This window comes from Giraffa tippelskirchi, chromosome 10, assembly GCF_054371585.1.
Source record: "Giraffa tippelskirchi isolate mGirTip1 chromosome 10, T2T-mGirTip1v1.2.pri, whole genome shotgun sequence".
NCBI classification, from domain to species: domain Eukaryota; kingdom Metazoa; phylum Chordata; class Mammalia; order Artiodactyla; family Giraffidae; genus Giraffa; species Giraffa tippelskirchi.
In genome coordinates this window covers 132,343,136-132,365,557 of record NC_137284.1, presented here as the reverse complement: position 1 = coordinate 132,365,557, position 22,422 = coordinate 132,343,136, and the positions used below count along the sequence as shown (strand labels likewise).

At 38.2% G+C, this 22,422-nt stretch overlaps 1 protein-coding gene across 1 annotated transcript; it reads right to left on the bottom strand.

Moving 5' to 3' along the window:
- Positions 1 to 11,466: 11,466 nt before the first annotated feature.
- LOC145523585 (hyaluronidase PH-20-like) lies at positions 11,467 to 20,276 on the bottom strand. The gene is made up of 3 exons (XM_081534141.1): positions 18,380 to 20,276; positions 17,579 to 17,668; positions 11,467 to 12,692 (listed from the first exon to the last, which is right to left on the bottom strand). Exons 1-3 carry the CDS (start codon positions 19,328 to 19,330, stop codon positions 12,081 to 12,083), a joined length of 1,653 nt encoding a protein of 550 aa, XP_081390267.1. The 5' UTR covers positions 19,331 to 20,276; the 3' UTR covers positions 11,467 to 12,080.
- Between the last annotated feature and the right edge of the window lie 2,146 nt (positions 20,277 to 22,422).

The following is a 22,422-nucleotide window of genomic DNA, read 5'->3' as shown; positions in this document are numbered from 1 at the left end:
AGGCATCCACACCACCCACATTTCCCTCATTCCACATCTCCCTTTTTAGTTTCTGTATAGAATGTTCTCAATCTAATAAGCTACTACTCAACCTTCCTGGTAGCTCAGATGGTAAAGAATCTGCCTGCAATGCAGGAGACCTGAGTTTGATCCCTGGGTCAGGAAGATCCCCTGGAGAAGGGAATGGAAACCCACTCCAGTATTCTTGCCTGGAGAATTTTGTGGACAGAGGAGCCCGGGAGGGCTACAGTCCATGGGGTTGCAAAGAGTTGAGTTAGACAGGACTAAACAATTAACACATACACACACCCTTCAATGTTATCTCACTGGGTCCTTGTCAGGCCTTTCCTAAGGTCACCAGGAAAGTGGGTCTCTCCGACCACTGGGCTCACCTCCATCTTTGTCATCACATTGGATTTGGGCTTGGGCTGAAGCTACTGCCCACATCTTTACATCAGGGTGTGTAACTTGATGTCCATGGGAGGGCATCAGAGAGAGGTCTATGAATCAGGCATGTGGCTATGTGTGTGTACACATACATATATGCATGGACAGTTATGCAAACAGTGTTGTTGTTTAGTTGCTAAGTCATATCTGACTCTTAGTGACCCCGCAGACAGTAGCCCACCAGGCTCCATTGTCCTCCACTGTACATGGAAATAATTTTTATATGATTTTTCCAGATCATCTTGGAACACACTATTCTGTCTAGTGTGGCTGCTCCTGTACACATGTACTGTATACTCATCAGTGTTGTCATATATCAGAACAGTTTCCCTCTGGTAGGAGATTAAAAATATGTGCCCTGCCATTATAACGATAAATATCAATCTTTGTTTACTTGAGGACTGGCTCAAGTTAGAAAATGTCAAAGAAAATAAAAGAAGAAATAGCAAGTATCCCTGGCTTTGCCTTCCACCTGGTGTGATATGACTCCAATACCCCGTGTTTTCTTGCATAACGACATTCTTGCTGATGAAAGGAGCATGAAGCCAAAAATGTTAAAGTAGCACCTCATACTTTTGGTTCCAAAAATATATTAGCTTAGATCTTTTTCCAGAAGAAAAGATTGGTTGAAAAGGCAAGGCTTCACCAAAATTTAGGTTGCCCTGATGCAGAACCCACATCTTAAAATAGCAGCAAGATAACTGGCAAAAGCTGTGTACCCCAGAAACGGTCAAGTTCCTGTGTGGTTGGGAGCAGAGGAAGGGGGTTAAAGTAGTGCCTCTAAAAAAATGAAATTATTCCATGATGGTTGACTTTTTAAAAATACTATTTTGAGGCATGTGATGGTGGGATTCAAAGCTTCTTTTATGCAGCCAGATGATGCCTTCAGAAATGAATTCCTGCTTAGCAAGTTCTTTTTGAAATTTCAAATCTGGCAATATCTTTGAAATGCTGCAAAGTTTCTCTTGCAAATAAAACTCACTGGGCATTTTGTGAACAGACAGAATACCTGTGATGCTTGGTAACACATCTTAGAGGAAAGATCTTTATGTGCAAACTCTACCACCCATTACTTTGTAGGGTTCTGCTTACATGCAGCAATATGTCAACTATGTTAATGTCAGGGCCTTGAATTTTTGCCTTTTCAAAACGTTTTCTCATGAGATGACAGCAGAATATGAACTTCTTCTCTTATACAAGTCTGTGAAACAGAAATATGCAGACAACTTGAAACTCCCCATGACTTAAAGGACTTCTGCCCAGACAACCTGAAAATTGAAACACAGGTTCCTAATCGTCGCTTTGCTGACATCAACAGCATCCCCTTGCTGAAGATGAAACTCAGTGATGTGAAGCCAACAGAAATGAAAGGACATAAATCCAATTCAGATAGTCTTGGAATACTTTGGTGTTCACTTGTTACAAGCCCATTGTGTCATCTGGTAATGTAAACCAATTGTGTTTGCAACATACTGTTGTGTTGCCACACAGAGCTTTCTAGCGTGTGTTACCATCAAAACAGAAAGTCTATAGAAAGTGCACTTGCTGCCAGGCTAAAGACCACTCAGTAATTTTAGCTTCTCATTCAAGTCAAGGAAGAGATGCTTTCTCATTGAAAAAACAAATTTTTTTTTTTTAGCAAAACCATTTATTTATGTAGTTTTTTGAATGATTTTTGTTTTATTATTTTTTCTTTGTGCTTTTTTTTTTTTTGGTGGGGGGTGTGGATTTTGCAGCTTGTAGGATCTCAGTTCTCTGATCAGGGATTGGACCCAGGCCACAGCAGTGAAAGTGTCGAATCCTAACCACTAGGCTACCAGCGAACTTCCCCAAAGTTATGTTGTACTTTTCTTTGCATACTTTAGATTTCTTTTCTTCTTATTATTTTTTAAAAATAATATTGCCTGAAATTCATTTTGCAAGAAAAAAAAATGATGGAAAAAGCATAATTCTTTTTGATCCAATGCAATGAAATAAGTGGTCTACATAATTTTGCTAATACTCTTATGTAATTATCTCTGAGAAAAGAAGCTCTAGTTTTCACCAGATTCCCAAAGCCTCCACAATGTTAAAAAGGTTAAAGAACAATACCGTGAAATTCTAAGTATCTTGAAGTCAGAGCCATTTTTCTAAGCTGCCTTTTCCCTGCAGAACCAAAGAAAGGGACTGGATTTAACACCCAATGACACTGGTGATTGGTAGTCATGGTTTTCCAGTTCCCCAAAGAATATTGACCATATGAGATAGAGTTTGCTGAATGAACACGGTTACCTATGTACTTAACTTTCAAACTGAGTGCAAATCTTTATTCTTTATCAAGAGAAGGAGGAAAGCTTATTAAGTATCCTATGAACTGGAGAAGGAAGATCTGATTGGGAGGATATTAAAAAAAATATTTCCTTTGGTTGATATCACAAAATGGTGGGGTTTCTTTGCTTATACTTATTTCTATACTTATTTCCAACAAAGTCAAACCCTTTAACCATTAAGCTAAACATCATTAGGGTACTAATATTGTCATGGACTGAATTACCTCTCCTCAAAATTCATATGTTGAAGCCCCACACTCAGACCTCGGAATGTGACCTTATTTGGAGACAAGATCTTTACAGAGGTAATTAAGGTACAATGATGTCATTAGGAAGCTTCTCCAGAGGCTCAGCGGCAAAGAATCTGTCTGCAACGCAGGAGACCCAGGTTCTGTCTCTGCATCTGGAAGATCCCCTGGAGTAGGGCACGGCAACCCACTCTAGCATTGTTGCTTGGAAAATCTCCATAGACAGAGGAGCCTGGCAGGCTACAGTCCATAGGGTTGCAAAGAGTCGGAATGTACTGACTACAGAGCACCCACGCACACGCATGCATGCATGCAGCAGTCATCAGGGTAGGCACTAATCCACTGTGATTGGCGCCATTACAAGAAGAGAAAATTTGGACATAGACAGGGCCAGATGGGAGACTCGGAGAGAAGACAGCCATCTACAAACCAAAGAGAGAGGCGTGGAACAGATCCTTTCCTATGGCCTTCATAATAAAAAAAAAAGAAAGAAAGAAAAAAAAAACATTAGTTTCTGGGACTTCTTGCCTTCAGAACTGTAAGAAATTAAGTTTCTATGATTTAAGTCATCCAGTCTGCTGTACTTTATTAAGGGGCACGTGTGTGCTCACTCACAGTCTGGACTGTGCCTGCAGCCTGCCAGGCACCTATGTCCATGGGATTTTCCAGGCAAGGATACAGGAGTGGGTTGCCATTTCCTCCTCCAGGGGATCTTTCCAACCCAGGGATCGAACCCGCATCTCCTACAATGGCAGGTGAATTCTTTACCAAGGCCCCACCAGGGCAGTCTGGCTCCAGAGACCATCTTCTCAAAGTGTTAGGCACACTGTGTCTGACTATTATTGTTATCCATTGTTGATGACAGTTGCCCTACTCTTTCCCATGAGCTCCAAAATCACGTGGCTTGAAAAAAAAAACAAAAAACCCCTTATATGTAAAACAGATAACCAGCAAGGATCTACTGTGTAGCGCAGGCAACTATACTCTGTATTTTATAACAGTCTATAGGGGAATAGAATCTGAAAAAGATTAGATGTATGTGTATATATATATGTACTTGTAGATGCATATATATATATATATATATATATATAACTGAATTACTGTGCTACACATCTGAAACTAACAAGACATTGTAAATCAATTATACTTCAATAAAAAGAAAGCAAAAAAAACAACAACAAAAAGAAAACACCTGTCTGGGTGCTGCATAGGCACCTCAGATACAACATACACAAAGGTGACCCACAAGTCTCCTCTGCACCTGTGCCCCTTTCGGGAGTGAATGACACTGGGCCACCGGGAGTCGCACTAAGTTCCTTGCTTTCTCATTACCTTCCCACCTCCAAGCAATCAATTATTGATTTCTAGTTCTAGTCTCTTCTCTTTATCCCTAATATTAACACTTCCTCTGTTCAAGCTGTCATCATTTCTGCGGTAGATAATAGAGCCTTGTCACCAGTATTTCTGCCTCCAGGCTCCAAGACTCTTTAGATTTAAAACACACAGCTGACCATCTCAATCCTGCCTAAAGAGTGAATTATGTGTTCATTAGCAGAACCCAGAAGATCCCTCGTATCTGACCCCATTCTACCTTTCCAGCCTCAACTTCCACCTCCCACCATATACCGCTTCTGTCTCTTCTCTCTCTCTTTCTCACTCACACACACACACACACACACACACACACACACACTATTACAACTAGTATATTAGAGTCTACATTTAAAAATTTTATTCAGCTCACTAAGAATACATAAAACAATCACTCACAAGGAAAACGATGATCACTCACTTTCCTACCCACTGTTTTCCTTCCTGCAAAAATACCCACAAAATTAACTTTTTTTACTTGCAGAGAAAAAAAATCACTTTTAAATCCGTTTCATCAGTAAGGAAAAAAATTTTTAAGTCATCTTTCAAAGACATAGAACCTACAAAACAATCACAAACCAGCAATAGTATTTGTGTATTTTATCATCTTAACCCACATTTTCTGTTTGAAAGAAAAGCTGACTGGGTGGGGGGTCCAGGAAGGGGAACACATGTAAACCCATGGCTGATTCGTGTCAATGTATGGCAAAAACTATTACAATATTGTAAAGTAATTATCCCCCAACTAAAATAAATAAATTTATTAAAAAAAAAAAAAAAAGCTGACTGATTCTTCTAGTGACATAAATGGTTAGCATGTGACTAGGTATTTCTGCTTGCTGGAACCAAAAGCTTCAAGGCTACAGAGATTTATTGTTGAAGCCCAGGGGGCTGAAGCCCCGTCTCTTCTACTGCCCCCTGCTGCTGAAAATGTGAAGTTTTCCATTTTGTTGTGAGGGAGCCTGGGACAGGTCAAGGTGATGCAAAATTCTAGAAGCTTTTCTTAAGCTTTCTTCCTTTGAATGTCATTTTCTCCTTTAGGCCACACAAGCTGCACTTTGAAAGTATAGATAAAAATTAAGTATCTCCTGATCATCTGTGCTCTAGGGTCAGAAAAGTCTCAGCAGTTGGCAGACATCCCTGGTCAGGTACTGTTGTGGAGTAGAAAGAAGGAATTGGAAGTAGTTTTAAGTTCGATGTGCTGTGATGTTACTTCATCTTATAATTTTATGGGAGAGCATTGTTGTGTGATGGTGCAGAGCATGGACTTGTAGTCAAACCCACTCACGTCTTCATTTCAGCTCCACCACCTATGGGACCTATTTTAAAGCTCGGTTTCCTCAACTGGAAGAAAAAAATAATCAAATAGAAGTTGTAATGAACATTAGAGCACATGCATCTTTTTCACTTATGCTTTCCTCCAGATATATGCCCAGTAGTGGGACTGCTGGGTCTGATGGTAGTTCTATTCCTAGTTGTTTAAGGAATCTTCACACTGTTCTCCATAGTGGCTGTGCCAGTTTACATTCCCACCAACAGTGCAAGAGGGCTCCCTCTTCTCCACACCCTTTCCAGCATTTACTGTTTGTAGATTTTTTGATGATGGCCATTCTCACTGGTGTGAGGTGATACCTCATTGTAGTTTTGATTTGCATTTCTCTAACAGTGAGTGATGTTGAGCATCTTTTCATGTGTTTATTAGCCATCTGTAGGTCTTCTTTGGAGAAATGTCTGTTTAGGTCTTCTGACCATTTTTTTTGATTGGGCTATTTATTTTCCTGGTGTTGAGTTGTATGAGTTGCTTATATAGTCTGGAGATTAATCTTTTGTCAGTTGTTTCATTTGCATTTTATCCCATTCTGTAGGTTGTCTTTTAATCTAGTTTATTATTTCTTTTGTTGTGCAAAACTTTTAAGTTTAATTAAGTCCCATTGGTTTATTTCTGTTTTTATTTCTGTTACTCTAGTTGGTGGGTCAAAGAGGATCTTGCTGTGATGTATGTCAAAGAGTGTACTACCCATGTTTTCTTCTAAGAGCTTTACAGTTTCTGGCATTACATTTAAGTCTTTAATCTATTTGGGGTTTATTTTTCTGTTTGATAGTGTTCTAGTTTCATCCTTTTATATGTAACTGTCCAGTTTTCCCACTGTTTACAATAACTAAGACATGGAAGTAAACTAGATGTCCATCAACAGATGAGTGGATAAGCAGGTTGTGGTACATATGTATTCACTCATAAAAAAGAACACATTTGAGTCAGTCCTAATGGGGTGGATGAACCTAGAACTTGTTATAAATAGTGAAGTAATTCAGAAAGAGAAAAACAAATATCGTATATTGGCACATATATATGGAATCTAAAAGGATGGTGGGCCTTCTAAGTGGGCCTTAGAAAGCATCACTACGAACAAAGCTAGTGGAGGTGATGGAATTCCAGTTGAGCTATTTCAAATCCTCAAAGGTGATGCTGTGAAAGTGCTGCACTCAACATGCCAGCAAATTTGGAAAACTCAGCAGTGGCCACAGGACTGGAAAACGTCAGTTTTCGTTCCAATCCCAAAGAAGGGCAATGCCAAAAAATGCTCAAACTACCATACAATTGCACTCATCTCACATGCTAGTAAAGTAATGCTCAAAATTCTCCAAGCCAGGCTTCAGCAATACGTGAACCGTGAACTTCCAGATGTTCAAGCTGGTTTTAGAAAAGGCAGAGGAACCAGAGATCAAATTGCCAATATCCTCTGGATCATCGAAAAAGCAAGAGAGTTCCAGAAAAACATCGATTTCTGCTTTATTGACTATGCCAAAGCCTTTGACTGTGTGGATCACAAGAAACTGTGGAAAATTCTGAAAGAGATGGGAATACCAGACCATCTGACCTGTCTCTTGAGAAACCTGTATGCAGGTCAGGAAGCAACAGTTAGAACTGGACATGGAACAACAGACTGGTTCCAAATAGGAAAAGAAGTACGTCAAGGCTGTATATTGTCACCCTGCTTATTTAACTTCTATGCAGAGTACATCATGAGAAACGCTGGGCTGGAAGAAACACAAGCTGGAATCAAGATTGCCGGGAGAAATATCAATAACCTCAGATATGCAGATGACACCACCCTTATGGCAGAAAGTGAAGAAGAACCGAAGAGCCTCTTGATGAAAGTGAAAGAGGAGAGTGAAAAAGTTGGCTTAAAGCTCAATGTTCAGAAAACTAAGATCATGGCATCTGTTTCCATCACTTCATGGGAAATAGATGGGGAAACAGTGGAAACAGTGTCAGACTTTACTTTTGGGGGCTCCAAAATCACTGCTGATGGTGACTACAGCCATGAAATTAAAAGACGCTTATTCCTTGGAAGGAAGGTTATAGCCAACCTAGCTGGCGTATTTAAAAGCAGAGACATTACTTTGCCAACAAAAGTCCGTCTAGTCAAGGCTATGGTTTTTCCAGTGGTCATGTATGGATGTGAGGGTTGGACGGTGAAGAAAGCTGAGCGCTGCAGAATTGATGCTTTTGAACTGTGGTGTTGGAGAAGACTCTTGAGAGTCCCTTGGACTGCAAGGATATCCAATCAATCCATCCTAAAGGAGATCAGTCCTGGGTGTTCATTGGAAGGTCTGATGTTGAAGCTGAAACTCCAATACTTTGGCCACCTCATGCAAAGGGTTGACTCATTGGAAAAGACCCTAACGCTGGGCAGGATTGGGGGCAGGAGGAAAAGGGAACGACAGAGGATGAGATAGTTGGATGGCATCACTGACTCGATGGATGTGGGTTTGGGTAGACTCCGGGAGTTGGTGATGGGCAGAGAGGCCTGGCGTGCTGCAATTCATGGGGTCGCAAAGAGTCGGACACGACTGAGCGACTGAACTGAACTGAAAAGGATGGTACTGATGAGTCTATTTGCAGGGCAGCAGTGGAGACGCAGACATAGAGAACAGACTTGTGGACACAGTGGTGGAAGGAGAGGATGGAAATTAAAAGAGTAACATGGAAACATATAAGTTACCCTGTGTGAAATAGATAATCAGTGGAAATTTGCTGTATGACACAGGGAGCTCAAATTAGGTGATCTGTGACAACCCAGAGGGGTGGGATGGTCAAATTAAACATATTTAGGTGTTTTAAATAAAGAACAACTATGCATATATTTTAGTTATCCTATTCCTCAAACTGAAATTTTTTTTTTTTTAAATAATCAGTTTAGATGTCAAATTTAAACTCACCTCTCAGAGGGAATACTCTGGAAAGTATATCAAGGCTTCAGATAAATGATGATCACTATCGAGTGCCTACCATTTTTATGACAAACACTCTGCTGATTCCTCTTTATTTTCTCTAATCTTCTCAATAGCTGGCCCTTCGGGTTGAGGGAATAGACTCAGAATGTAACTATCTAACCCAAACTCAACAACTTGCAGATGACTAAATTGGGATTAGTTTGTTCTTTCCCTATATCCTTCAGCCAAAGATTGGGCTTCTCATGAAAAACTACTAGAATTTTCTTTAAAAGATATCTCATAAAAATAATTATTTGCCAATTTTATTAGGTTTTATGGCTACATGAATGCAAAGAGATTCATTGGATAGTTAAAGCTATGGTTTTCCGGTAGTCATGTATGGATGTGAGAGGTAGACTATAAACAAAGCTGAGTGCCGAAGAATTGATATTTTTGAACTGTGGTGTTGGAGAAGACTCTTGAGAGTCCCCTGGACTGCAAGGAGATCCAACCAGTCAATCCTAAAGGAGATCAGTCCTGAATATTCATTGGAAGGACTGATGCTGAAGCTGAAACTCCAATACTTTGGCCACCTGATGTGAAGACCTGACTCACCGGAAAAGACCCAGATGCTGGCTGGGAAAGATTGAAGGCAGGAGCAGAAGGGGATCACAGAGAATGAGATGGTTGGATGGCATCACCGACTCAATGGACATGAGTTTGAGTAGAGCTGGTGATGGACAGGGAAGCCCGGGGTGCTGCAGTCCATGGCGTCACAAAGAGTTGAACATGACTGAGCAACTGAACTGAAGTGTAATTAGATGAACCTGTGTTCTTATAGCACTTCAGTTTTTATACTTTATATATATCACACATTCTATGGACAAGTTCTGTTTACATGCCTAGCATCCCCATCAGTGTGCAAGTTCATGAAGAGCAGGGATACTGTTCTATTCTCTTTGTATCTCAGACACAAACATGATCCCTGGCAAAAATTCTGGATCTAAATGGAAACAACTTTGCTCCTATGAACCTAACCATATACAAAGTTGTGTTTTATACGAAATATTCCTGCCAAGTGTCTTTTTCTATTTAGTAGCCTCTTTTTCCATGGGGTTCATGGCAAAGTCTCCCAGGATAGAAATCGATTGTTTTGACACTTCATCCAACAACAGTAATACAGGCATCTTCCATAACCATGAAAAACATATCCATCCCTTTCCCAAAGACTTTGAGTGTGTTGTTTCTTATTTATTTATGATTTGGCTGTGTTGCACCTTAGCTGTGATGCATGGGCTTCTCTAGTAGTGGCTTGCGAGCTCCAGAGTGCTCAGGCTCTGTAGTTATGATGCACAGGCTTAGTTGCCCTGCAGCTTGAGAGATCTTAGTTCTGGGACCAGTGGTCAAGCCACATCCCCTGAATTGGAAGGCTGCTTCTTAACCACTAGATCACCAGGGAAGTCCCTATTGTGTTATTTCTAAGGCTAAATTTCTTTTCATGTGTTATATGAGCCAATCCTCTCAAGAACCCTAAAAGATATGTACTGGTGTCATTTTATTAAAATAGAAGCTGAGCCAGGTTAAATTTCTCAAGCTCGTAAGCTAGTAAATGTTGGAAGTTGGGATTTGCCCTTGTAACTGTCCAACTCCAAAATCTATACCTTTTCCAGTTCACCTTACTATCTCCATTCTATCACCTGACAGCCATTTATGCATTCTAAGGAAAATAGTCCAACTGTAGCATCCTTTCCAGATCACTATAAAATTGTCTCTTTTTGTGGCTTTGTCAGTAGAAGCATAATTGGAACAAAGACTGAAGGACAGAACTAAGGAAAAGGGCAGCATTAGTTCAAGAGGATTCAGTTTGTCATGACAGCTCCCACACTTAAAATTTCTCCCTGTTGTCTTTTATTTGTTCAACAAATATTTAGTGGGCACTTAGTAAGTCTCAGAGGCTATCCATTACTCTGTGGATACAGCAGCAAGAAAAACAAACACCTGTCCTTATGAAGTTTACCTTATAAGAAGGTGATGAGAAGTAAAAATAGAGAAATTTTTGTGTGATAATTGTACATGGGGAAAATGGGGCAGGTCAAGCAGTTTGGCAGCATCTTCCTTGTAAAGTACAAACTTCATGGTATGGTTTAAATCAGGGCAGGTCAAGAAGTTTGGCAGCATCTTCCTTATAAGGACCAAACTTCCCGGTGTGGTTTACAGCCGCCTTCACCATGTGGCCATCATCTATTGAATACCACTCTGATCATCACAATCAGCGTTCTGTTCTAATGAAGTTTCTTCTGTCTCATATCTCCAGATGCACTAATTGCTATTTAGCCTTCAAAGTAATGGACACCTCATATCTCTCATGGTATCTTTGAAATCCTTCTCTGACACCCTCATGCTCTTGTTTGTATACAAGAGCATGCTAAACTATAGCACTTCTCACACGTTTTGTTGTAAGTTTCCACTTTCAATGTCTGTCTTTTTCAAATATACAACAAACTCACAGATAGCAAGAAGCATGCTGCTTCACCTTGACCTGCCTAATATTTAGCTAACAGAGAGGAAACATTCAACAAATGCTATATGAAGGATGTGAATAGATGCTTAGCTGAAACAAGGCATTTTAGGTACACAAGATTGTCAAATTTGACATCAAGAATTAAAATTAGAATAATTTATATGTGAACTTTGAAGACATAGTAAACTATGTAAAAAAGTTAACAGGATTATTTGTAAAATTTATCTTTTTATAAAACACAACTTGAACAAATTATCAAGATGAAATAGCTAAAAAACATAGTTCTGTGCTGACACAGACTAGTACACTTAGGATATTACTTAAAAAAAAATATGATGCTGTGCTTTAATATTTTTGATATTTTTATTGCAAATTACCAACTATTTATAAAGACATTCATTTGTAGTACATTGACATTATTCAAACTTTCACTTTTTGCAGAAGAACATAGTATCTCTAAGTATCATAGGCCTTTTAATCAGTCTCTAATAGAACCAAGAATATAACAGGCATCTCTCAGTATGTATTCATCACACTATGTGAAATATTTGCTATACACGCATGGCAATTTAAAAAAATGGGTATCATCTTATAAAGTAAATTCTATGCTACCTTAATTATCAAGAGTATACTTTGACTTTCGAAAGTAAAATGTAGCATCAATGGATTTAGTAATAACACTTCCCTATGATTTTGAATATTAAAGGTGCTGATCACAATTCTTTGTTTATCAATCAATACTAACTTCAAGTCAGATTTGATCATGAAAATGCAATCTTTGCTCAAAAAATTAAAATACTATCTTGGCCATGAGTTTTGCTTCACATTTCAAATGTAAAACTTCAAATATATAAGTATCATCATTTGCCTAAAAAGTCATTGAAGTTATAAGCTATTATAACGTAAAAAAATCAAAACATAAATCATGTAAACAGGAAACCTAATAATCACTGAATTTAAATTTTAATAGTTTGTTTCATTTTTAATGTTTTGAATGAATAACTCACGGAAAGTTTTTTTCCAGTCAACACTCTTATGGCCCCTTTGGATGGTGTTGGAAAGGGCTTCCCCTGGAAGCCTGATTTTGAGGGACACATGATCTTTCCCAGGAACACGTGCCCACACTTTGGCAGTTGGTGTGGAGGATGAGACACTGCTAAAAGTGGTAGAAGATATCTCTTTCTGGCTAGAAGACTGCTCACTGTCATTTGAGTTTAGAGAAGCTTCTATACAAATATCTTCAGCAATACATACATTAATAGTATGAATGTTTTTTATATTTCTTTTCTTACAGCGGACGTTGGCATAACAACGGCAATAAAATTTTTCAGAAAATTGTAGCAGGTCTTCAAGTGTAGGTTTCCCATGTATGGTGTATTTTCCACCTTTCCCTCTTTTAATAGCAAAATTCATTGGGTTCAAGTGAAGATAGTCAGCTGAATTCCAGCGTTTCCTTGTACACACTCCTTTCTCACGGCAAAGCACTTGGCTACACATTTTGGCTGCTAGAGTGATGTTGATTATATAAGGATTCAGTATAGTATTCAAGTAGTTGTCTAGGTTCATGCAAGATTGCTGTAAAATCGTAAGAAGATCAGATTATTAAGATCCAAGTGAGTTCATATGTGAATTAATTCACTATGTTAAGCAATTTATTTCATGGAATTCTCCAGGCAAGAATACTGGAGTGGGTTGCCACTTCCTCCTCCAGGGGATCTTCCCAACCCAAGAATTGAACCCAGGTCTCCTGCATTACAGGCAAATTCTCTATCATCTGAGCCACCAGGGAAGGCCAAACAATTTCTAAAGAAGCACACACATAAAAACCAGACTCAGTAAGAGTAGGAAATATTTTTGTCTTTTTTTACTTTAATAAGCAAGACAATTCCAACTGTTCTTTGTAACATTTGTAAGTTTCACATGCTATTTCATGTCACTAAATAATTAACCAGTTGAAGTTTAATATACTCATCCTTGGGCTTCCTCAGTAATTCCTACACTAACAGGGGTGAAAGGGGTGGAATGGTACAGTGTGGGTGGAGGGATTAGAGCATGGGGTCTGGAGTCCTTCTGCCAGTTTGGAGTCACAGATGCATGAAAAGCTAGTTGTGTGAGCTTGAGAATCCCTTAAGCTTTCTTAGTTTCCTTTCTGGGTGACCTTGTAGAAAGTAATTAAGCTGGCTATGATTCAGCTTCATCATTGCAAAATACAGATAATTATAGCACTTACCTCATAAAAGGGCTAAGCACAGAGCCCAGGATATCATTGATTACCTCTCAAAGTATAAACAATATAAAGTACAAATAAATGTAATAAATATCACATTTGTCAGACATGTTTGGGCATTGTGAAGAGTGGTTTCTAAATTGTTAGCTCAAAACAACTAAACAGGTTCAACTGAGTTTTTTGTTGTTAGTAGCTAAGTTGTGTCCCATTATTTATGACCCCGTGAACTGTAGCCTGCCAGGCTCCTCTGACCATGAGATTTTCCAAACAAGAATAATGGAGTGGGTTCCCATTTCCTTCTCCAAGGGATCTTCCCAACCCAGGTATCAAACCCATGTCTCCCATGTCTCCTGCATTACAGGCAGATTCTTTACCACGTAGCCAACAAGGAAGCTCTCAGCTGAGTATATATTAAGTGTTATGTATAATTCAAGTATGGTTGAACTATGACAGCTCTTTTGCAGATATACTTATTTGGCAGAGTATGAGTCACTAAAATGATTCATCTTGAAACTGATATTTTCTAAAACTGGAAACCTGTCCTTTTCAAAACATGGAAGGTAGTTGCTTTCTTTCATGATCAACAGTTCCATTGAGTGAATTGGCCGTGCTCGTCCTTCATTAGATCAAAGGAAGTGTTTGTGGTAGGTTAGCGGGCAAGTTGAGGAAACTTGGCAGCTTCCACTTGAATCTATTTCTTGCTACCTTCTTGAGATGACACCATCATTGGTAGGCAGAATAAGAGCCTTCCAAGGATATTCATTCTCCAGTCCCATGGAACCTGTGGCTGTTACTTTACATGGTGAAAGGGGCTCTCCAGATATGATTAAGGTTGTGGATCTTGAGATGGGGAGAGTCTACAGCCAAACCACCCTGAAAGTGACTGATCTTGTCTGATCTTGGAAACTAGGCAGGGTCAGGCCTGTTTAGTACTTGGATGCGAGGAGATGGGGAGAATATCCTGAACCATCTGATGGGCTCAATCTAACTATGAGTCCTTAAAAATGTAGAAACTTTTTCTATTTGGATTTTTAAAATGAGCTGGGAGAAGGAGGACAAATACAAAGGTAAGGGACACTCAACTTGGCTTTTCTGGCTTTGAATGTAGATGAGAGGACCAAAAACTAAAGAATACAGTGACCTTTTGAAGCTGGAAGTCGCCGTAACCATAGCCAGTCAGAAAATAGAGATCTTGATGCTACAAACATGAGGAAACGAATTCTGCCAGCAACCCAAATGAGCAAATGAGGGTCTTTCCATAGAAAGGAATGTAATCCTGCTGATATCTTGATTTTAGTGCATTAAGGTCCATGTTGGACTTCTGAAGTACTGAATTGTAAGATAATAATTTTCTGCTGTTTTTTGTTATTTTTATGGCAGCAATAGAAAATCTCTTCTTACTTCTCCAGTAGCTTTACATAGCATTTAGAATACAATTCACTTGTATACTGCATGCTGGGGTGAAATCTTTCCTTCCTCTTGTACAACCCCCTTTACCCACTTGGCCTTGTTGTTTCACAAGCGCGGTAGGTACTAGTTGTTTTTCAAGTGTGGTAGGCCCATTTCAAATTGCACTTACTGTCCCCTCTGTCTAGAATTCCCTTTCCTCTTATTTTTAACATAGCTGACTACATCTTGTCATTCAGATTGCAGATTTAATTGAATAAGATTCTTCTCAGACACCTTTCTTGTCCAATTTCTCACAAATATTTTAATTTTCTGCATAGAACTTATCACATAAAATATTTTTGTTGTTGTGTAGTGTTTCTATTCTTCTAAGCTTCACAAAAGCAGGGACTTTATCAGTATTATTCAACATAGTATCACCAGTGTCAAGAATATATAAGAATTTATTCTAAGATCAGATGATATCGGAGTTGGGTACAGAGACAAGAACTAGGCGAGAAGAGGAGAAAAAGAATGAGAATGTTGGAGAATCATTAGCCTACACAAGATGTAGCCTTTGGAAAGATCTAAACCTAGCTCTCAAAGAGAAAAAAAATCTGTTTTACAGCATTTCTCAAGACCCATGGTGTAAATACTCCTACCATGGCCCATTTTAAGCTACCAACCTGACATCACTGAGTGAAGAGTTGGGAATCAAGTACCCCACCATTATACTGTATGGAAGTATGGTGTGAAGTACACACCACTGTATCATACCATTTCCACTTATACAGGTAGAATAGATGTAAATAACCCTAAAAGTATAAATAATAGGAAAATAAATAATTGATGCATTTTTAGTATTTATTACTTTTGTTTTAAACATAATTTTATTATAAGCTTTCATAATTTAATTTTTAATAATGACTGTGTTTAACAAACAGTTCACAAAATTTCTGAATATTTATCATGTCTCATGAATTGGGACCAGGAGAAGCTGGCCCGGTCACAGCATTGGATCTACTAAGATGAAATGGAAAGAATGGTTTGCCTACATTCAATAGCCATTGGTTTAAGTCAATTCCAGTCATTGAAAGTAAACCTGTGATTACCAGTTTCTCAAGTCGTCAGTGAATCAGAGGAAACACAAGTAATTCATGATTGTATTGATTTCCAATGACATAGGAAAAAGGCAAAGTGATGCCAGAATTAACATTCAAAATGATAAATTTGGAAAAGTAGCAGAGATGTACAGCATAAAGTCCATGGGGAACAATTTCAAGGCAGTGTTATTTCAATCCAGTAGAAAATTATCATATTAAAACTGAAGGATTGTCCCTGTGTAAATAATACTTTAGGTGATTTGAGAGTCATAGTAGAAGAGTGTGAATCTAAGATTAAAGTGCAATTAAAAACAAAACAAATGTGACAGTTAAATAGTTTGCCATATCATCCTACTAATCAGAGAATGCCTGATTTATTCCTCATCAGAGTTCTTAATTTTAAAAAGAAGGAGTTCTTAATATTTAAAAAAAGGAAGTAGTATAGGGAATTTATAAATTGTTCTATCGTAGAATTATCAGGATCCTTGAGAAAGAAGTTTATAGACTTGAGAAAACAACTAATAAAAGTTAGGAATATTCTTAGGAGACTTATAATTCTTAAATAATTTTCTGACATGTAAAAGATTTTGCAAAAGGGACATATGCCTTTATCTGAACTTACAGTTTCTATTATTTCCCTTAACTGGTGATCAAACCAAAGACAACAGAATCTACCAAATGGGTTGGAGGGCTTAGATAACCTTGAAAGAATTTCACAAAGCCAAATATCTTTATAAATGAAGGGGAAACATGGCTAGTCTATCTGAAGGGCAAGATATCAAAAGATCTCTTCTGGTCTTTAGAGTATCAGGTTTGTTCTCTGTACATCTTAGGAAAAAATCCTCTGGGCAAAGAGCTTCATTAGACACCATGGCACCTACATCACTAGTATTCCCACATTGATTAGAGAAGGAAAAGTTTAGCTCTAACTCAACAGTGTCCATGTGACAGCTCTACTCATGCTTTGAGTCAAGAATTTTGAAGAGGTAAAAGATTAAAACCTGACATGGAAAATTGTTTTAAAAAGATGAAAATAAAGGAAAAATGATAAGGATTAGGTTTGTGATAGTTAAAAGCTTTTTGAAGAAAATGCATTAGGAGAAAAGTAATACAATTCATGCTATATAGAACAAAATAAACATTTTTCCTAATAAAACATTTTTTACTGAAGATTTCACTTAAAATACACTTTATTAAATATAATCTGTGGAAAATAAATGAGGATTTCTTTTCCTCCCCCTTAGGGAAGCTTTGAACAATTTAGTAAAATTTTCAGAAACTAACTAACTCCTAGCTGCCCCCCACTAGTTGCTGGCCCATGAAATAAACTGTCATTTAATGACTAAATAAATAAATAAGTGTTCAATAAACAGTAATTGGACGAATCAAAGAATGAGGGAATGCATATGGGCTAGTTGAGCTCTTCTGAGAAACAACACAACATGATACAGTAGAAAAAACACCAAAGGCCACATAAGGAAACCAAGACTGTAGTCCTGTTTTTGCTACTTCTTAGTCATGTAGCCTAGGCAATTTCAATTAATCTCATCAAACTTCCATTTCCTCACGGGAAAACAGCCTTACAATACAACCACACAAATGATAGTTTGAGTTAGCCACTATTAATTGAGCACCTATTACTTTGTGCCAAAGATCATGTTTATTTTATTATTCGATCCCACATAAACCCTGAAAAACATTAAAAGCAAAAATATTTTCATCTATTTCCTACCATTTCGACTTACCCGAGTTCGGCTTAAGTTGAAGCTTCCCCACATTATAACTCCAGAAGCACCCAGAGCAGTGCTCTCACCAATTGTATTCACAAGATCATCCTGGCAAAGGTGAAGAGTTAACAGGGAAGAACAAAATGAAGGGTTATACATTGGACAGTAATAGCAAAGCCAAGAATGCTGACCCAGCAAAAATTATGTAAATATTTCTCCACTATTCATTTCTATCTTTTAAGCCACCACTGCCCTACTATAACAAAAATTCAGATTTTCTGCTATTATTTTAATTACTTCTATTGACAAGAGAGCAGGTCTGTAAAAGAAAAAATAAATAAAAAGAACTGAATTAATACATTGTCTATATTATGAAATCCTCCATGGTTGCTAAGACATTATATGATTACATTAAAATGAAATACAGTCTTATTTATTTTACATCCATATAGTGAGGCAGAACTACCTGAGTGCATATTCCTAAAGGTTGAAAAGTGAAAGCGAAAATGTTAATGGCTCAGTTGTGTCTGGCTCTTTGAGACCTCATGCACAGAGGAGCCTGGCAGGCTACAGTCCATGGGATTCTCCAGGCAAGAATACTTAAGCGGATTGCCATTTCCTTCTCCAGGGGACCTTCCCGACCCAGGGTCAAACCTGGGTCTCCCGCATTGCGGGCAGATTCTTTACTGTCTGAGCCACCAGGGAAGCTTAAAGATTATTAAAACTAAATTTCACTCCTTTCAAAAATGATGTTCAATTCAACTAAATGCCACTAAATGCGGACAATATTCCATAGTCTTCTCTCCTTGATTTTCTTACCTGAGAAAGGAATTCCGAAGACATATCGGTAAAAACTGGACGGACATATACAAAAACCGGAAGTGGACTTTTAACACTGGCAACTTTAGACAGCCGAATGGCTTCCTGAACACGACAACGAACAAAGAGGGCAGCTTTTGGATTAGATTTTAGGTTGGTATTCAAATAAACAGAGGGGTAAAGGGCAGTGCTTTCCTTCCACAACCAGTCCAGTGCATCGTTTCTTCTTTTCTCTATATCAAAGCAACTGCCATTGTAACCAGGTTGGTTATAACGATGATTGTAACAATCAGGAAAAAGATAATAACCCCATAAGCGGTTTGGCCGAAGTAACTTTCCCAATTTTAAAGTCTCTTGCATGAAGCTCTTTGCTGCCTTTTCAAAATTCTCTTCCGCTATCTTGGTAGCCTCTTCGAAAGTAAGTTGTATACTTTGCTGCAGAACCAAGTCAACAGACTCATCCCTGTAAACATCTTTAGGTTTCCAGTTTCTTGCCCAGGTAGGCCTCCAGTTTTCCCAGTCAATGACCGCCAAGCCCATATTGTTGATTGGCATGTAATAGGCAATGTCTTTTCCAACTTTGTCCAAATGGTTTTTTAAGGAACCCATCTGAGGGATTCCACCATTCTTACAGACACCTGTTTTTTCATCTATGTGAGGATAGTAGCCAAGCCTATCAGCATAAAATAATGTAATAAGTTGTCCTGTAACATTTTTTTGGGGGTTTCCTACTAAGGAGAAGAGGCTCAGATCTGGAGGCATGTCAAATATTTTACCACAACGGTCAGTTGGGGCATTCCAGGCCAACAGGAAAGGAATATTTGGAACAAGAGGGGGTGCTGTAAAGTCCAGAGCCAAACAACATGGAACCAGAAGGAAGGTGAACACTGCCTGGGGTGCTCCATTGGTCCCAACAAATTTCATAAAAGAGGTATACTTGTGCCTTAGCATTCTCACTGCAAAGAGTAATGATTTGAAAAGCACTTTTTTTTCTCCTACACACTTTGGTTTATCTAATATTTAATGTAAGATATAAACACAGAAGACAAAGTGTGGAATGAAGGCACTTTGACAGATAAAAATGTATAATGATGATATGTATTTAAATATTATTCTTCTTGCTTCTTGTTTTAGCAATGCTTTGCAAGTTGCTTCATCTGTAACTGAAAAAAGAAAACAAGAAATGTAGAATATATTGTTATACTCATTGCTGCACAAGAGACTGTAAGCTTTACCAAGTTCTCAACTTCAAGTACAGGGAGTTTAATTCAATGTTTGAAAATGGAGGACTCCTGTGTTTGAATCCATAAAATTATTTTCTCTTATGCATGATACAAAACCTATAATAGCTAACAGTTTTCTCATCTTTCCAATCATTACTGAATCTACAGAGAAATGAATGAAGCTATTTTCCCCTATTTTTCCTTGTGCTTTCCTAATTGTGAAGAACGTTGTATCAAGCAATGCCTTAGCAAAAGACTGTTAAGTAAAAATAAAGTCCAAGTTGAACCTCTTAAGCTTGTTTGTTATTTCCTGAAAGACCACTTTATAGTGGTCTGCCAAAAAAAGTGAAAACAACCTCTCAGAGAGTTTTGAGGCTTTATACATACATATATATATTTTGCTTTTTAAGGGAGGAGGAGGCAAAAATCACTTCTGCCAGAGGTAATAACTCTAAAGTTTGCTTGAAACTATTAAATCAAACAAAACCTCCCACTGAGGGTAAGTTGAAGTGCTATTTAGAATGATGCTCCATCATATGTCAGAGAAAGTGAAAGTGAAGTCCCTCAGTCGTGTCCAGCTCTTTGTGATCCCGTGGACTGCAGCCTACCATGCTCCTCCATCCATGGGATTTTCCAGGCAAGAGTACTGGAGTGAGTTGCCATTTCCTTCTCCAGGGGATCTTCCTGACAACGGGATCAAACCCAGGTCTGCCACTCGTCTGGCAGACGCTTTACCATCTGAGCCACCAGGAAAGCTCACTCTACTGTATGTCAAAGTAATGTCCAATCATGTTTACAGTTGATAAAATATCTTATGAGATTATATCTTCCACTGAAAAGATTGGTTCTGGTCTTGCTTAATAAAAGCAACATATGAACTTTATTCTTTTATAGCCTTTGATAATTGAGATTGTAGTGTCATTCTTATTGTCACAATATGAAATGTTAGGGTACATTTCGTGGTAAAATAAAATAGTCTGAGTCAAGGATAAGAAATTAAGCTATGTGTTATTTAACACTTGGTATCTGCAAAAATTACCTATAAGAAGGCATATTTAAATATGCTACATTTCTAGGAGGAAACTAGAATGTCTATTTTAATTAGATTAGTAGCATACTGCTATATAAAGGTACAATGAGAATTGTACCATTTTTTTGCACAAACATGTGACCTTACCATAGAAAATTATACACTTATCCCCATTGCTATAAAAGGAATTACTCTAAAGAGGACATCACAAACAGAATAAAATAAAATCCTAGGAATTGTTATAGTCTCATTCTTTGAAGATAATGGATTTTTTCCCCTTAATGTTTAGAACATGTAAAGGACCCAAAGATTTTCACAGTTTAAGCCCTTCTAAACTTCCTTATTTAAAACCTAGATAATCTTCACCTAAAATAATGGTGGAGGAAAAACTAATTCTTTTCAACTACTGACTACCAACACAAATGCCTGAATGGTAGCTAGCAAAACAAATACATGGACTAAAGAAAGGATTAGATGTCCCTATATCTCAGTGAAGGAGTAAGTTAAGCTTATTGAAATAATTAACATTCAAACCTAATTTCCACATGATCATTTTATATAAGGAAAACATGGGACAGAATGAGCCTATTAGGAAGAATTCTACCCACAGAAATCTTCAAAAAAGAATGGATATTAGTGTCTGCCTTTGGAAGGAAAGTTATGACCAATCTAGATAGCATATTAAAAAGCAGAGACTTTACTTTGCCAACAAAGGTCCGTCTAGTCAAGGCTATTGTTTTTCCAGTGGTCATGTATGGATATGAGAGTTGGACTCTAAAGAAAGCTGAGTGCCGAAGAATTGACGCTTTTGAACTGTGGTGTTGGAGAAGACTCTTGAGAGTCCCTTGGACTGCAAGGAGATCCAACCAGCCCATCCTAAAGGAGATCAGTCCTCAGTGTTCATTGGAAGGACTGATGTTGAAGCTGAAACTCCAATACTTTGGCCACCTGATGCAAAGAGCTGACTCATTTGAAAAGACCCTGATGCTGGGAAAGACTGAAGGTGGGAGGAGAAGAGGACGACAGAGGATGAGATGGTTGGATGGCATCACCGACTCAATGGACATGGGTTTGGGTGGACTCCGGGAGATGGTGATGGACAGGGAGGCCTGGTGTGCTGTGTTTCGTGGGGTCGCAAAGAGTCGGACACGACTGAGCAACTGAACTGAACTATGAAGAAATAATGAAAGAGAGCAGATTGTTAAAAAAAAAAAAAAAAAAGAATGAAAAGAAAAAAAAGAATAGACACTTCTATCCTTGAAAATTGTGAATCTAAAATTTAAAAAGTAATAAAGTTGTTGACATTTAAAGAAGGCTGGGTACTCTACTGGTTTACCACGTCCCCCCTCCAACCCATATACACTTCCACCTCAAACCTCAGAATGTGACCTTACTAGGAAATAGAGTCTTTGCAAATAAAAATAGTTGAGGATATTAAGATGATATCATCTTGGATTTAGAGTTGAACCTAAATCCAGTAACTGATACTTAAATAAGAAGAGAGGACACAAAGATAGAGAGATATAGGGAAGAAGGCTGTGTGACTATGGAGACTGAAATAATGCAGTTATGGACTAAGGAATGCCAAGGATTTCCAGGAGCCAACAGAAGCTAAGAAAAACCAAGGAAAGGCTATTTTCTGGAGAGAGGGAAAATGGCCCTTCTGATACCTTGATTTAGAACTGCTATCCTTCAGAACAGTGAGACAATAAATTTCTATTGCTGTAAGCCACCAAGTCCTTGGCAATTCATTACAGTAGCCCTGGGAATCTCATTCTAATCACCAAACG